The 18,008-nt window shown below is 35.7% G+C and overlaps 1 protein-coding gene across 1 annotated transcript in view; it reads right to left on the bottom strand.

Moving 5' to 3' along the window:
* Positions 1-18,008, bottom strand: part of CFAP47 (cilia and flagella associated protein 47) — a 345,115-nt gene that overhangs the window by 184,780 nt on the left and 142,327 nt on the right. Inside the window, exons 44-45 of the mRNA XM_027816959.2 lie at positions 17,093-17,319; positions 10,325-10,508 (exon numbers count right to left, since the gene is read on the bottom strand). Of these exons, the coding sequence (XP_027672760.2) occupies positions 10,325-10,508; positions 17,093-17,319 (411 nt within the window). The remainder of the gene's footprint in view (positions 1-10,324; positions 10,509-17,092; positions 17,320-18,008) is intronic.

The following is an 18,008-nucleotide window of genomic DNA, read 5'->3' as shown; positions in this document are numbered from 1 at the left end:
GTATAACAGCAGGCAGCCAGCATTGTCAAATCCTGTAGTAAGACGTAACAGAAATCTGATATTAGCTTTTGATACTGAATCTAAATTGGATAGTAAGGTGAAACATTTTTTCTTTGAAAGTACGTTGTGGACTTTTACTTATTCCTGGAGAATTTTAATGCTGAAATAGTACAATCTAGCATTCAAAAAATATGATTTTAGTTTTATTATCCTGCCTAGGTTGTCTATGTCTATCTTCATAAACTAGGAAAGAAACTAAACTATATGGCATGACCAAAAGCATTCTAGGTTCATGCTTCCCTTAGAAAAGTTCAACAATGTACATACTTATAAAGTACAGTAAGTGTGTATCAGGACATAGTAGCTTAGGTGCATATCCATTTGAAAATTAAAATCTTACCATTATTGTAAAGAACTGAACAGATTTATCATTACTGATGTAATAATATATATCTGATAACCATCTTCCAACTTTCAGAGTCTTTTTTTTTTCTCTTTTCTCTAACAATTCAACTTATTTTTACTTTAGCTTTGATTTTTTAGTCCTCATTTATTTCAGCTTGGTGTCTAGAAATGTACAGTGCTATTGATTTTTGTGAAAGTTTAGCTTTTAAGTATTTTATTCTCCTTCCCATTTGTATAATTTAACTACATCAAATGCTTATTTCACTTTTAATACCAAAAGACATATTATTGGGCATTTACCTTAATATTAGAATTCCACCAAATAATTCTTATATTAAGCCCTAGTCTGATGGTTGAAACAAAAGTGTGTCTGTTAGAAAAGCTTCCACTTTCATTTTTTAAGACTAAGTGGTAGAAAGATTGTTGTTTCTCTTAAGTTAATGTCAGTATGTAATAAACCTCACACTCACATCTTTTCACAGGTATCATAAATTGTTTCATTACAGATCTCTGTGTTATGTAGAAAACACTATGCTTTCTGCATAGAGCACTTTAGAGTCATAAAGATTCTCCCTTTTTAAGTACTTACAGGTAACCTGAACAGGACCTCTTTCCCTCAGAGATCACCAAAAGATCAAGCTATTCAAACTTTCAAGACCTTGGAATAATCACTATAGCACTTTCCTGAACCCTCCTCATTTGTCACCTCCCTTCTGAAGTATGGAACCCAGGACTGGATATGATGTTTCAGTAACATTCTCCTTTTCATAAAATAGTAATAGCACTTTTCAATACTTACACTGTATTTTTCCAGTTATACATTCAAGAATCCTTGTTTTTAAAACTTTTCAAAAAAATCCTTAATGAAAGAGGGAGAGGGAGCTGAAGTCAGAAAATCAGACAATGACAAATAAGGCTGAAAGCCTTATTTTATCTTATTTTATCTCACTCCGTAAGTACTCTACTAAGCAGATTTTCCAAACATTTTTAGAGAAATCACTTTGCAAAACAAAGCCTTTCCTCCCCTATCAACATAAATTATTTCATTTTTGAAACAACATCATTTAGTATTAAAAACACATTGTTCAAATAAACTCAACTTCTAAGTAAGTTGGTCTGCTTAGTTAAAAGTTAGTTAAAGCTGATCTTCCATTAACTGCTGAAGAGACAAATAGGATGGATTTTTATTTTGGTTTTCACAGCTTTACACCAAAATGCATAGCCATTTCCTTCCTTCCCCACCATAATCTGTGTTGTGCTGCTAGACAAGAGCAGCAAATATACAGCAGACAAATTAATAAGCTCTACTAAACAAGGGTAATATTATAGCTCTGACTTGTCAAACACGCCCCTTGCAGGAACAGCAAGTTCTTTTATACAGATACTGTTCTATAAAATAAGACTGCATGGCAGGAACTCTTCAGGCAAAACTGTATCAAATAATAATTATCAAGATTATAAATATAGATATGCATTGCAAAGTCAGTAGACTGGCAACTAAATTAAATCTTTGTTTTAGCCTAAAAATGCACAGAATACATGAAGGCAGATGGATGCTTATCAAGTCACAAGTCTGAGCCATAAAACCTCTCTATTCAAAGTTCCTCTGTTTTCACCTTTTGAAGGAAGACAGGGAGTGACACTGAGACAGCACAATGTTCTTCCAACCACAGCATGATATATCCAAATATACACATCATAATGAATAAAATAAAATTAATAAAATAAATACAATGAAAGGAAGTCAATGTCTTCCTCCCAGATCCAGTGACTACAAGAAAGAGGCAGTGCCAACACCAGATCTGTCACCAGCTTTAGAGAAGTATCTTCTGAGCCTCACAAACACAATGTCTCAAGGCTGCCCCAAAGATAAAGCTAAGCCTTGACACTGACAGTCATGCAAGCAGATGTTCACTGTCAGAATTCACTGAAGAAAAACTAAATTACATATGAGCATCCTGACACTTAAAGTCTTCATTCGTCAAGTAAGCTTGAAGCCTTTGCTCTCTATCCACATGTTCTTCCTCTAGGCAAACTCCAGGTTTCAGTGAATCTTCTGAATCTCAATTCTAACCAGAGGACAAGGTAAAGGATACTCCAATGTGTTTTCTGAGGATTAACATGCTTCTTCACCACAGCAGTAAGGCTATTCACACAAGAGCACAAGTGAAAGGCCTTCCAAAAGTTTTTCACAATCCAAACCAACCTATAGCAAATACAACTATTATCTACTGAATTCATTATTGCAGGTAATAAATGCATCCAGTCTAATACTTAAATCCCTCTCACTTTTGTAAGACCAAAACAACTTCCTACTAATAGATGTAGCTGGAATGAAAGCTACTAAAATAAAGACCCATATCATTCATTTTTCAGAGCCACATTTTGAAACAGAATCGTATTTTAAATAAGACCTTTGTATGAAGGAAGAGTAAAAAGGAATGCTACCAGTTACATTTTTTAATCCCATTTATGCTTCACCATCCTGGATTATTAAAACCAGCATATGCAATTAAATTTTCATTACTTTACTATCATTTAAATCACAGAACTATGAAAGTTAACATGATACGGAGCTAGAATAAAACCACAAAATGTAAACAGTAAAATGAAAAGAACAAAATTTTTGTTGTTGGACAGTGACTATGTAATTTTGCTTTAAAAGATTAAGAATTCAGAAAAAGAAAAACCACTAAGATGCAGGAAATTTTATACAGCATGTGGACCACAGAATACTAGTAAGAAACAACAGAACTACTGATAAAGCTTTATTGAAGAATAGATTTAAAGCCCCAGGAAATTGCTTTGGAGACATAAATAAATAAATAAAAGATTTTAAAAATTATTGTGTTGATTAAACACAACGCTGAGCAAGTATATGAGACAACATTTAAAAGTCAGAAAGAAGAACCTAAAGTCAACCGCAGGTCATGAAAAAACAATGTAAATTTTAAAACATAGCATATAATTATGTTTTAAAAATCAGGAAATCTATATAGTGGTTTGAAAATATTACTAACATGAAAAAGCCCATCTATAGGTGATACAATGTAGGTAAATATTTTTACATAGCTATCTGATGCCACAATATGAAACACAAAACAACAACATTGAAAATTATTTTTTTATCTCACAGTAAGAATTATGCATGGCAAATAATTATTTAAAATTCTTGATTGCTAGTTCTTCTGCACTCTGTTCATTTGGAAGTATGACAATGAAAAATAACATCACATATTTCTAACTGTAGAATAAAATTTAGTCTACATAAGAAAAATACTGAGATTAGATCAACATTATAGACTTAGTTATTCATGGGTATCATTTTGATAAATTATCACAGAATCAAAAACTATCAGCTTTGGTGGTGCCATGTTGCTGCTGAAAATGTAAACTTTGGGGCAGAATACAAAACTGAGACCCTTTCTGCTAAGGACTAAGAATGGTACCTATCGTTAAGTATCATCCTAAGGTCTGGTATTTCTTTACCCTTTCTTTAATTCCCAGTATATATTAGACTAAAATTCAATAGTCATGCCAACCTGGATATTTACTGGGCCTCTCCATATGAAATTATGTTATGTATTAATGAAGTGATCAAATAGAAAGTATTTATATTGTACAGTCTACACACTCTTCATAATTAGTGGTAGAAACAGGATTTATATCCTGTTATGTTAGACAGAATATAATCAATAAAAATAATAATAAAACCTCCTGTCCTAGAAGCATAGAGTATTAAAAATCAAATTCCCTGTTCCTATACCAACAGGCATGATACACGCAAACATCTGATCATAACACTACTATATCTTGTTATTTCCACATTCATCCTAGCCCATACGCTTATATTTTTTTTTTTTAAAAGGGATCATGGACGGGAAATAGGTCGAGTACCTAAAGCCACTCCATAACAAAGGGCCTCTGTAGTATGACAGTCACTTAATTAAACTTGCTGATTATGTTGCTGAAAAGCTTATCACAACTCTTTAATTTTCTCTGATTTCATTAGAAGTCAAAGCTTTCTTGGGAAAGAAAAGGAAGCAGAAAAGAAAAGACAGGTTTGATAAGAACAAATTATAGGAGTAAGTATACCTTATTATAGCTGCATAGTAATGAGTAAAATTTTTACCCTAGGTTATAAGGCTGCATCAAAAGAAGTGTGGCTGGCAGGTCAGGGGAGATGATTCTACCCCTCTACTCAGCTCTCATGAGACCCCACTGTGGTGGGTTGACCCTGACTGGGTGCCACGTGCCCACCAAAGCAGCTCTATCACTCCCCTCCTCAATGGGACAGGGGAGAGAAAAATATATCAAAAAGTCTTGTGGGCTGAGATAACAACAGGGAGAGATCATTCACTAACTACTGTCATGGGCAAGACAGACTCAACTTGGGGAAATTAGTTTATTATCAATCAAATCAGAGTAAGACAATGAGAAATAAAACCAAATCTTAAAACTTCTTCCCCCACCCCCCCTTTCTTCCCAGGCTCAACTTTACTCCCATATTCTCTGCCTCCTCCCCCCGGGCAGCGCAGGGCCATGGGGAATGGGGGCTGCGGTCAGTCCATCACACGCTGTCCCTGCTGCTCCTTCCTCCGCAGGGGGAGGACTCCTCTCACTCTTCCCCTGCTGAAGTGTGGGGTATTTCCCATGGGAGACAGTTCTCCACAAACTTATCTAATGTGAGTCCTTCCCACAGGCTACAGGTCTTCATGAACTGCTGCAGTGTGGGTCCCTTCCGCAGGGTGCAGTCCTTCAGGACAGACTGCTCCAGCCTGGGCCACCCAGGAGGCACAAGCCCTGCCAGCAAACCTGCTCCTGCGTGGGGTCCGTCCTCTCTCCACAGGGCCACAGGTCTTGCCAGGGGCCTGTCCCAGCATGGACTTCCCACAGGGTCACAGCCTCCTTTGGGCATCCGCCTGCTCCAGCATGGGATCCTCCACGGGCTGCAGGTGGGTATCTGCTCCACCGCTAACCTCCACGGGCTGCAGGGGGACAGCCTGCCTCACCATGGTCTTCACCATGGGCTGCAGGGGAACCTCTGCTCTGGCTCCTGGAGCACCTCCTGCTTCTCCTTCACTGACCTGGGTGTCTGCAGAGCTGTTGCTCTCACATATTCTCACTCCTCTCTTCCCTTGCAATTGCTGTTGTGCAGTAACCTTTTCCTCTTCTTAAATATGTTATCCCAGAGGTGCTGCCACTGTCACTCGATGGGCTCGGCCTTGGTCGGCAGCGGGTCTGTCTTGGAGCTGGCTGGCACTGGCTCCATTGGACACAGGGGAAAGCTCCTCAGAGAAGCCACCTCTGGAGCCTCCCCTGCTACCAAAACCTTGCCACACAAGCCCAATACACCCACCTGAAGTAATGTGGGCTGTCAGCATAAGAAAGAGACCTGATTGAGCAGGTCCAGAGGAGGGCCACAAAGGCAATCAGAGGGCTGGAGCACCTCTCCTGTGAAGACAGGCAGAGATACTTGGGGTTGTTCATCCTGGAGAAGAGAGGGCTCCAGCGAGACCTTGTAGTGGCCTTGCAGTACTTAAAGGGAGCTACAGGAAAGATGGGGAGGGATGCTTTACGAGGTAGTGTAGTGATAGGGTGAGGGGTAACAGCTTTAAACTGAAAGAAGGTAGATTTAGATTAGATACTAGGAATAAATTCATCACTGTTTGGGTGGAGAAACAGTGGCACAGGCTACCCAAAGAAGCTGTGGATGCCCCATCCCTGGATGTGTTCATGGCCAGGTTGGATGAGGCTTTGAGGAACCTGATCTAGTGGAAGGTGTCCCTGTCTGTGGCAGGGGGTTGGAAGTAGATGGTCTTTAAGGTCCCTTCCAGCCCAAACAGTTCTGTGATCTATGACTCTGTAGTCTAATACTGACAAGTCATGGCCCTTCTGTTTTTTACCAGCTGTCCTTGCTTCTGTTTGTAGTTTCACTCATCACACAATAATTTTGCCATTAACTTCAACGTCAAATCTTCCTTTTATCATTAACCGAAAAAGGAATGACTTCCTTATTAATAAGGGATTATGCAAGGGGTGGGAGAAAGATGAGGAAACAAAGAGATAGAATCCATTAGTAAAACCTTGAACAAAGTGTAGCTTGTACTAGTTTTACTCTGGAAACACACATACAGAGAAAGATGAGGCAAGACAGTCAAAGCATTTCTATGGATGCGTTATCCAAGGAAACAAGCAACTTGTTAGTTTGGTGAAGCATGGAGCTAGTTTTGGATGCTACTTCTTTGTTGCTAAAGAACTGGAGCTATTAGTTCAATTCCACTTGATATTTTATCCTCTTCACTATTTAATAACACACCACTAAAAAAAGGGCAACTTAATTCAGTGTTAATTATGCCTAACACAAGTTTCTAAATGCTAAGTCCACTATCCTTTGGTTTATAAAGCATTAAAGTGTTACTGTCAACTTTCTCCTGAGCTATATATGGGAACAGAATTATTTCCCAGGCTACTTCTGATGATCCAGAGAGACTAAAGCTCTTAAGGATCCTGTCTGAGACAACAGCGAACAATCACTGTGGTATGTGATGGGATCTTCTTACATATTAAAATTTTTACATAGCAAAGAATTACAGGATACATTCTGCATATCGTCAAGAGGAGCTTTAAGAAGACAGGGATACTCAAAGTGTAGTTCAGTGCACAGATGAGAACAAAGGTTTCCTAACAATCTCAGTATGAAACAGAGCAGGGTTGGGGATTAAACTGTGTCTTTAGGCATTCTGCTGATGGCAGATTTACTAGATGACCTCCTTCCACATGCAGTAAGTACAGACTTCGAACACTGACAACACACAACACTAAGGGGTCTCTGCTTGAACTGCTTGGCAGCCACACAGAATTCAAAGTGATCATGGGGTTGCTCCTGTCCTAAGCTTTATTTTCTAGTACTGGACATTTTTGGTGGTTTTTCTTTTTCCAATTCTTTCAGAATTTCCATAAACTTTTTACAGGCACCAGACCTTTCACTTCTCTACTAGCTCTTCTGCCAATACTGTGTACTGAGTCAATCTCCCCAATTCTTATGATGCTTCTAATTTGTCTGTAGATATAATTAGCCATTTCAGCATTAAAGAGCTCACATTGCGATAATTTGTGTAACCATCAGTCCTTTTCACTAACAAATGTTTGCCAAAACCAGCCTCTTACCTGGTTTAGCATGCAGACTCTGTTAAACACATACTACTACATGGTTGATTGTACTAAAATACAGTTTATAACCATGTAGCAGCTCCAACTAACTATTCTTGCACAAAATCTGGGTTATTGCTAACTCAACAAAGACTTTATTTCATCTTCTAAATTATTGATGAAAAGTAATTAAAGTTGTCCAACAAGTACTGGTTCTTGAGGGCTCACTTTCTGATGACTGTCCAGTAAGGAATTCAGAACAAAATTTGCTACAGTTTTTCAGTCTCATCAATGTATTATTTTAGTTCCATACAAGCGTATGGTTTGGGGTTTGATCAAGATGTCATACTGAAGTAACATAAACATATTGGTTTATTTTTATCTATTAGATCTGTAATGCTGCCAAAAATGTAATAAGGTTATTTAACAAGATCTATTTTACAAGAAAATGTATTGAGTGGCATTGATTTTTAACTTTGAATTCCTTGCTGGCAGAGTTCTTAAAATATTGGCTGGACTTTTTTCCTGCTACTGCAGTATAAGAAATTCTGATCCAAGGATTGATTTTAGTTAGCTTGCTTGTTTTCGTTGATAAATCTAAGCACTGTCATTTCTTCAGAGAAGCAGCTACTCCCACCCTAAGGAATGCTACCACCATAGCTAAAATACTGCTGCTTCTTCAGATAATGTTAATATTTTCATTTGAGAACAATGTTTTGCCTCTATCCACAGGAACACCACCTGGGGAATTCTGTCACAATATTAGACATTTTCTAATACTCTGTAAATATTCCTGCATTTCCTCACTAGCACAATAAATACACTGATTTAGCTAGCACTGTCTTGGTATTCAACACATCTTTGTTTCATGTTATCAGCTGGTTATTTCCGCTTCCCTTTTTAGCTGTTCTTCAGCTCACTACCTCTCTGAGTTCACTACCAAAGCCCTATTTAGCGTTCTGCATCATCTCAACATTTCTACTCCGTCATGCAGCTATTGAAGTGTCTTAGAAACAAAAAATAAATATAAGAAAGATTGTGTTTGCTGCCATATGATTCAGTTTATGATTTTCCATTACTTCCCTCTTTCAGGTATTTTTACAGTTTCCTTTGATGGATAAAGCAGCAGCATGAACTAAGAGTAAAATAACCACTTCCTTACTATAATGTAGTTTCTTTACTACATTTTAGTAATTAATATTATAAAATTATCAGACATTCATTCACATTTCCACTTTAAAAATAATTTGTAAAGTTGCTAAGCAACAGTGAACTGCCATCTGGTCAGTTAGCAACCTTTGTTCTGAGATCATGATGGAGGTCTTAGTATGTACTTAACAGATTTGCGTATGGAGATTTTGTTCTCTCCCAGCTGCTATTCCCCTCTTCTACAGTGCAATCCAAAGAATCCCCTGCAACCACTTAACAAAGCCATTATATTTTTTTTTTTAGTTAATCTTTACATAGATTATTACAAACACAATTATTATTAACTTGACAACAAAAGGATTTTTATTAGGATTTAAATATCCTGTCATTCAGGAAATGTTTCTGCCTTCAACCTATCTTACATCTATTCTACAACTTCTACTGACGGGTAGTCCTGTACTCACTCAACAGGCTAGTCTTGCTTCTAAAACTGCAATAACTGTTGTCATCTTCCTGAAACGTGCCTAGTGAAACCATAAACTGTTTTACAGTGCAGCTACTGTAGTCATAATCTAAGTAGAATGAATCTGTAACAAAAACACTTGTCAAAAATAATAATTAAAAAATCTTATTTTTATTTCAGAAAAGAAACAAAAACACAAGGGGTAGACCAAGCATGAAAAGAAATATACACCATGAAAACACATGACTGATTCCAATGACACTTGGAAAAGTGAACTGCAGAAACATGCAGAAGGACTCTACTGGTCAAAAAATGACATGATGAAACAAAACTACGGATGGACTGACCATAATTCACACCTCTACTAAATTTGCTAAAAGAACTACTACTTACATTTTAAATAGCAAAAACAAAAATTATCTGTGTTGTTATCAGATACCTGAGGGACATTAAATTAACTGTAATATAACCATGCACAGATACCCTGGCAGGTAAATATAGATCCAATTTTATCATAGAATAATTGAGGTTGGAAAAGACCTTTAAGATCATCAAGTTCAACCATAAACCTAACACTACCAAGTCCATCACTAAACCATGTCCCTAAGCTCCACATCTACATGTCTTTTAAATACCTCCAGAGACGGTGACTCTACCACCTCCCTTGGGCAGCCTGTTCCAGTGCTTGTCAACCCTTTTGGTGAAGAAATTTTTTCTAAGATCCAATCTGAAATTCTGCGGCACAACTTGTGGCCCTTTCTTGTCCTATCACTTGTTACTTGGCAGAAAAGATCAACACCCACCTCGCTACAACCTCCCTTCAGGCAGTTGTAGAGAGCAATAAGGTCTCACTTGAGCCTCCTCTTCTCCAAACTATACCACCCCACTTCCCTCAGCCGCTTAAGTTTTAAGAAATGCAACCTAGAGCAATTTATAGGTTTAAAAAAAGCGTTGGAGGAAAAAACCCCAAACAAACAAAAACTAAAACCAAAACAGCTAGCAAAGGAGCAATCAAAATGAAAGCCAAGCAAAAATGAAAGCAATTGAGATTTAAGTATAAAATTTAAGATACCAGAAAAAGTAGAGGCAACAGAGACTGACCAAAGATGACAAAGTCAGTGTGTGGAAATTCATCATATTTAATACTATTCTTACCTGCTTTCTGAGGTGAAAGGTCTTTTGCTGACGGAACTTTCAAATTAACTCTGCTTGATGCCAATACTGGAATAGAGAACTTCTCAGGAACCTCAAAGAATTCTTTCATGCTCACTTCTACGCTGTAATCCACATACTTCAACTCTGGGAGGGATTTACGAGGAGGTTTCAGGAGTGCGTGTCTCTGCAAGTGAATAAATATTGTATACATATGAACAATAATCTCATAATAATTTCATGTTAGGAAATGTAAAATTATACAGGCTTAAGGGTGTAATTCTAAAACTGATTTGGTAATTAGGCAAGTTATATATAAATTATTGAGCTATTCTAAATAAAAACTGTCTTACATAATTTTTTTAGACACCATGCATCTGAAATACTCTTTTAAGGAAAACATATTTTGAGGTTTACAGTAAAACCACCTCCTACCCAGAAACTACTCTGCAATCCTTTATAGGTATTCAGGGAAGGCAAGAAAAGGGGAATAAAAGACAAGAAAACATTTTTTTATCAGATGTAGACAGTTGTTTCTTCTTTAACTTTATAAAGTTTCTGAACAATAAAAAGCATTAAAAGGTAAAATTATTTTGTTATTATGCGAGGGATCACTATATACTTAGGTGAGAACTTTGATACTTTAATGTTGAAAGTATATTTTAGAAATCAAAGTATTTAGAATTAATTTTAGGGCCAAATAAGCTCCTCCTCTTGCTAAAAAGCATTGCTAATCAACAGCATGAAACATTAGTAAAGGATTAACACAGTACATTAAGGCAAGCTCGAAAGAGGCTTCTAAACCTCTTAATGAACTAAATTTGACTCCTGTAAGATAGCATTACAGAAATAATGCAATTATTTAATATACTACTTGCTCAAAATTCCCATATGTAATCCAATAACACAGTGTAATTGCAATGCTCAAGATTAATTGTAAGTTGAACAAATTCAAATTCTGAAACGACTCGCATCTTTTTTATAGACAAATCTTTGAATTAATGTCTATTATGAATTATCTTGAAGCAAATCTAGGGAGGAGATAAATACAGAAATATTCAGGTTGTGCTAGGAAAACTGGTTTATTCTCAAAGCCTTTTGGCACAAAATAATGCCAGGAATGCAGGTGTGGCAGTACATATGGCAATGGGACAAGGAATGGAGATCCATTACGGGAATTCAAAAAAACAATTTAAAAGCAGAGTTAATATTTCTTAAGGATTAGTATTAAGGGTAATATGGTTAAATTACTGTTCAAATCAACTGTTCTGGGGTTTTTCTTTGGGTTGGTGGTTTTTATTTTTTTTCTTCCCTCTCTTTTAATACAAAAACTCACATTCCTGGGCCAGTTTTAGAAAGCAGACCTACACTTTGCCATTGCTTTATTTTGACCATTAATCTATACATCCAAAGTGTCAAAGTAGTGTTAAACACGAAGTACATACGGAATTCATACATCTGTTCAGCTTTAGTTGCTAATATAGTTTTTTTGACACAATAAACATGGAAACATATAACTATTCAAGATTCTTGTTCTATGAAGAATAACTGAACAGGTGCATGTGACTAAAAAAATATTCATCAAAACTAAACATTAACATAGTTCTTTTTTTACTGTACTTGCACCATATAAATGTATGTAACATTTGTATGGTGCAAATATAAGTTAGAGATGGTACAAGTAGTGTTATGCGAGTTGAAAGTTATTAATTTCTATCATGCAAGACTGGAAGTTCACTGAGAGTACTCTCACATACACAGAGAAAATAAAAAGATCAATAGGTGTTAATAATTCTGTTGTTCTATTAATAGCAACTTCCATTTCTCTCTAATAAGACTGAAATGGCATAAGATTTTTCAGTGAGAAGATATTTCATTCTCACTTGTAATGGGACATTCCAAACCAAAATAATTACATGTATTTACCAGTTCAAATTTGACTTTGATCTTCTCCATATTCAAATATAAATTTATACCTACACCTGATTTTGGCAACTAGATTACTTTTCAACACTGAAATAAAAATTCAACATGATTAAAAAGTTTTGGGAAGTCTTAATTGACAAAATGATTGTAAGATGACCTTTGGTGGAGCACTGAACACATTTAAATTATAATTATCTTGAAGAGATATCTTACGATTATAAAAATCACTGAAGTACTGTATTTTAAGATCCTTGTTCATGCTATGTCATTTTTAAAGCTATGTTAGGTTAGCTGTTATTACATTGTCTATAAGCACTTCAACTATTTCCTGGTACCTTGTCAAAGAGTAAAGGATGAAAATATTTTTACTGAGAAACCTAGATCTTTTTGAAAGGGGAAAATAAAATTCTGCAAACACACACAAGACTAAATCCTGTTGCCTCAAAGACTAACATTTCCAATGAAAGAGAAAACGTCCAATACAGTTCAGATAAATGTTGCAGCTGCGCTCCTTCTTTTTACAGTTTTTCAGGGAAGTGAGAGTTAAATGGAATTTAATATTTTTTAATTCTCATTATCAGTTGCAGGTCTAAGGCTGTTGTGCTACAATAAAACAGATTCCAATAGGTACTTCAACAGTGCAATGGTTCATGATATTCCAAATGTGGAAGTGTTATTAGCAGTTAAAGAACAGTATTTGCATATACTTCCCAGGATTAATTTCTTTTTAAAAATAACGACGGGGGGGGGGGGGGGGGATTGGGGAGTATATAAAGAGGGTATATAAAGCATTAGACTTAAACTTGATATTTTTCAAAGACCAATTGATTTTCCAAGACATTTTCTTGGATTTATCATCTGCACTTTCTATGTATAAAGGATGGCAGATTCTATTACAGAGTGCTGAGGCACCTTGGTCTTTCCTTGCATATTACTGTTTTCCAAATTTAGCCCCATTTCTTCCTTCCATGAATTAACTTCTAGACCCATTCCTCATGAATACAAGAACTTTATGATCCCAGTCTCTCAGAATCCCTGTGATCAATCGTGTTTGCCATCTCCCTTAATCTCATATCAAAAGATAACTGATGTAATATAAAAGACAATGATCCCACTTAAAAGTTCTACAAATTGAAACCTGACCACACATCCTTTCGTGAAAAGTTCATTCCCATTCAAACATATCTAATGTAACTTCTTAATTACAGTATCTTCTCTTTTCAAGGACACCACAATTCTCAGAAACCCCTCCTTGTATCTAAAAAAGCAAACTGCTCATACTGAGCTTACAACTTTTCCATAATCACATGGAAGATCACAAAATCCTTCTTGAATCCTCAGGGACTATGAAGAGCACAGTGTTAGAAGATCAGAGCTGGACAGATGTAGGATGAGATTCTGTCACACCAGCCAAGCAGCAGAAGCAATAGCTTCAAGTGCACAAGGTGTCTGCTCACTTTCCATTGATGAAAACTAAAACTCATCACCACCACCATGATGTACTAAGATAAAAACTCAAGTGTTTCTTAATCACATGGACAGCAAGGATAGAAGAAAATGCACAATGTCCTAACACCTAGAATATGGCTAGGGATTCAGAGATCTGGTGTCTATGCTCAGATGAACCATACATTCAAAGGAGGCAAAATGGAACCTAAATAAACTCTTCTTACTGCTTAACTATGAGGACACATCTGGACACACAATTCCTCAAAAGAGAAGTGCAAGCTTTAGTTTTGGCCTTCTTGTAGAACATGATTTCTCTTCCTTTCCTATTATAATGCCTAATTACACAAGATTACTGGCATCTCTGACTATGAAGAAAGAGGCCTGTATCTAGAAACTGGGTCTGATTTGTGCCTCTTTAGCTAGATTATAGCAAAAAGGAAAAACGAGGCACATTAGTTTGAATTTCAGTTCACTGACTGCAACATCCTTCCTCTTGCATACCCAAGTGAATGAATTCTCATTATTCTGTTATTACCTTCATTCTTTTATTCACTTCCCTCTATTTACCACCATTAGCAACATCAATCTAAACATGTTCTTCTTCCATGTTCTCTCCCCTTTCTTTCCAGATACTCTTTTTCTTCCCTTGATAACTGTTACCTAAACTTCCCACCTACACCTTTTTTTGCTATTCATGATTAACAAAGGCAATTTGTAATTATTCACAATAATGCAAGTCCCAACCTTAACAGTGGCAAAGAGTTTTATCCTATATTCCCTTTTCTACCACCTAAAACTGTTTTAGGAGGAACTAAATTAATTAAATACTCAGGAGATAGGAAAGTTCTGAATTGTGTTAATTTCTTAACATTTCTTCTCATTTTCCTTTAAATATTGAGATCTGCATCTTTGGATTCCTATTGCTTTAGCATCCTTGCTTCTTATCTCCTCATTACTTATCTTATCTAATTGTTTTATTAAATTTTGATGCTATTTGGTTTCAATTTTGTTTATTTTTTTTTATTTATACCAAAGTTTAAGCACCAAAAAAATCCCTTAGCAAATGGTTTGGATTGTGTTGGCAGTAGAGGTTACTTCTAGGGGACAGGGAGGGAGATGGCAGGTTAACTACTTAGCCTTGCTGCTAGCAAGCCCTTCAGTGCCCAAGATTTAAACTAAACTATTAGAATTCTATTTCTAGCAGAACTGCTTAATGAGCTGATTTTAATCCAATTTATAAAGTAAAAGGTAGAAATAAAGATTTAGCTAATGCTCCTGCTCCTTTCCATTGAATGCCCATTTCCAAGTTCTTCAGACTTGTCTATTGTCAGTTCTGTACTTTGATGGCACATTATCCAACACTGGCCCAATAGTAACATTTAGCACAAAAACCCAACAAGATAAATTGGTTCCGATCAGCAAAACAACTTTTATGGGAAAGAGATAAAAAGTAATTATATTTTTTAGTAGTTCTAATCATTAATGACAATCAAAATAGATCTTTATTTCTTACAGCAAGGAAAAGCAGCAGTCAAAGCACAGTATAAAAACAGCTAGGAATTTCAACCGTGTGTATAGATGGGTTGAGTAGAAACCCATCTAGTAGAAAGCACAAGGTAATGAATATGCATATCCAGTTTGCCTTCAAAAATATAGCCTACCTTTATTTTCTGTGAGATTTAGACCTTTAGTAGAAAGGTAAAGTAGAAATCATAGAGTAAAAGTTCTCCAGAGATTCTAGATTTATCTCTAACCTACAACACATGTTCCAAGGGATTTCACAAGTCTAAATAATTAATCAAACCACAGGAGCTGTGGATAGGATTTTTTTTTTTTTTTTGGGGGGGGGGGGGGGGGGGCAATTCAGACAATGAACCTAACCCCATACTTCAGCTCCAAATTAAGTTGCAGAACATCAGTTCCCTTCAAAAACAGTTTCTTCAATTAATGTCACCAGAATTCCTATACTGTCATACAGACAGGAAGAATTTATGACAAAACCTTTTTAGATGTTAATCTGCATAGTGGTTTACCATGTTGAGGTACTTTTAATGTATGAATTCTTTTCTACATCAGTATATAGTACAGATTCTCCATTTTGTGTCCCATAAGTAGTTATAAAACTTCCTGTACATGGGGCAAAATATTTCTTCCTGCATATTAGTTTCACTTCTCACATGATAAGTTATTCAGTGTTAGTATCCATTACTATGTATTTTATAATTAATCTAATTGTTCTCCACTCTTCTACAATACACGTAATTTTAGAACTCATATTAGATCTCAGCATACCTAGTAGTACAAAATGTGTTCCTATTATGTTCTACCTTGATTACATCCACAGCTTCAGAGCAGTCAAGCCTTTTGTCAAGTATTTGCTAAGTGACTGTGATATTAAGGAATTTAATTATGAAACATCTATAAAATGTTACCACAGTAGTGGATTAGCTATAATCCAAAAGAAAGCTATTTGAGTCTAGATTACATGGTTAAAATTCTTGTCCCACTACAACCATATAACAGATTAAACCTACTCTTGTCATTTTTCTTCATTTAATTTGTTTTATATTACTTTTTTAATTATTTTGTAAACAAAAAGGCATATATTTAGCAACATCAAAGCACTAGGGAAAATTCTCTTCCTCTTAGTACTGGGAACAGTCTAACCAGAATAACACAGCTTCCCATTAATCTGCCAGGTAACAAACATCAGGTTCACAAGTGAAATTAAAATCCAGAGTGTGGCTATCATCCATTGAAGGTTATATTTCATTTCTACATAGAAAAAAGCTTGCTTATTTGACAAGATTGCTATTAAAACTTTATTCACAAGTACTAATTGAATGTTTAATGGACTACCTTGGGGGCATTTTTTTTGTTTCTAGATGTTGAAATCTTGGAAAAATACCTCTAGTTTGGAATTATGTATAAGTAGGGAACTATAGCTTACAAGGAACTTTTTTATTATTATTTTGTATTGACTGCAAGACAAGAAAATGTCTGCTCTTTGATTTATTCTCAAAGATTATTATTTAAAAAAGAAAAAATCCTGTTTAAGAATGTTCATTTCTTACAAAAATACGCATAAGGAAGTATACTATTACAGATATCTATTACATTGACTATGAAAGCTTTTTTAATCAATGAGTATTTTTCAGAAGATAACTGAAGTCAAATGCTAATGCTTTTTTTAACTGCAGCCTCAATTCCTTAAAGTACTTAATAGCATGGAGTGAGGAACCAGCTTCTGAATGAAAAATTAAAATATTGCAGTGTCTGAGGGGAGTTGGGATTAGTAACTGTCAGATTACAGAATGTAATTCTGAAACATAAAATTCCATCCTACAAATCAAGAACAACTAAATGATTGCAGTAACAGATAACTGTGTTTCTCACCTCTTCTCTGGACAGCCCTGACAATGCAGTTGCAGCTCGAACACTACTGCTCTGCAGAGTCCCTGTGATCTTTCTTCTTTCATATTCAATAGTTGACATCTGCTGTTGTGCAGCAATGGCCAGAGCCCTCTCTCTTGATTCATTGATCAATGGAATCCTCAGATTTTCTTCAAGAATCTGACCAAGGCCACATTTCAAATATAAAACTGGCTCTCCTGTGCTTGGACCTGTTAAACAAAACCCACACATTTGTCAGCTGTTACTGTAACTGCATAGAGTAAAATCACTAATCTACTAAGAAAAGACAGAATACAAAATTCCTTTGACGTACATGCTATTTACTCCAGTAATATATATATTTTTTAAAAAATCATAATGGGGAAATTAAAATTAACACAGATTGAAATCCAAACCAAAAGTTGCTTTTAATAGTTAATAAAAAATCCCAGACTTCAGTATTACTACTATTATAATGGTAATGAATTTTTAAAAAGTATTTCTACAATCTACACAACACAACCACTGTTTTATCCCTCTAGATGATGTTGCATCCTCTCTAAAAGAAGCCACCAGTAATTATTTCAAATAATAGCGACACTGTTTCTGCAATAGGACTGACAGCATTTATCACTGGCTGAAGAGAGAAGCATTGGACTAACTGCATACAAAACTCGCGTGTTTTAAATTAAAACTTAAATTAGAGATGAAGATGACTTGTCCTGGTTCATCTAGCTACAACTTATATTCTGAAGTAAAAAAAAGAGAAATTATGAAAAAATATTTATGTGGACTATGATAAAAACAATACAATAAAGGTGAAGATGCTAGCTAACAACCAGCTGCTGCTCTAAACAGAATGGACTGGACAATATTAAAAGAAATATCTGATAGTTACACTGCAATATCTTTCTTAAAC

The sequence above is a fragment of the Falco cherrug genome, chromosome 2 (assembly GCF_023634085.1).
Source record: "Falco cherrug isolate bFalChe1 chromosome 2, bFalChe1.pri, whole genome shotgun sequence".
Lineage (NCBI taxonomy): Eukaryota > Metazoa > Chordata > Aves > Falconiformes > Falconidae > Falco > Falco cherrug.
The sequence above is the reverse complement of the archived record's forward strand: the minus strand, read 5'-3'. Positions and strand labels throughout refer to the sequence as shown.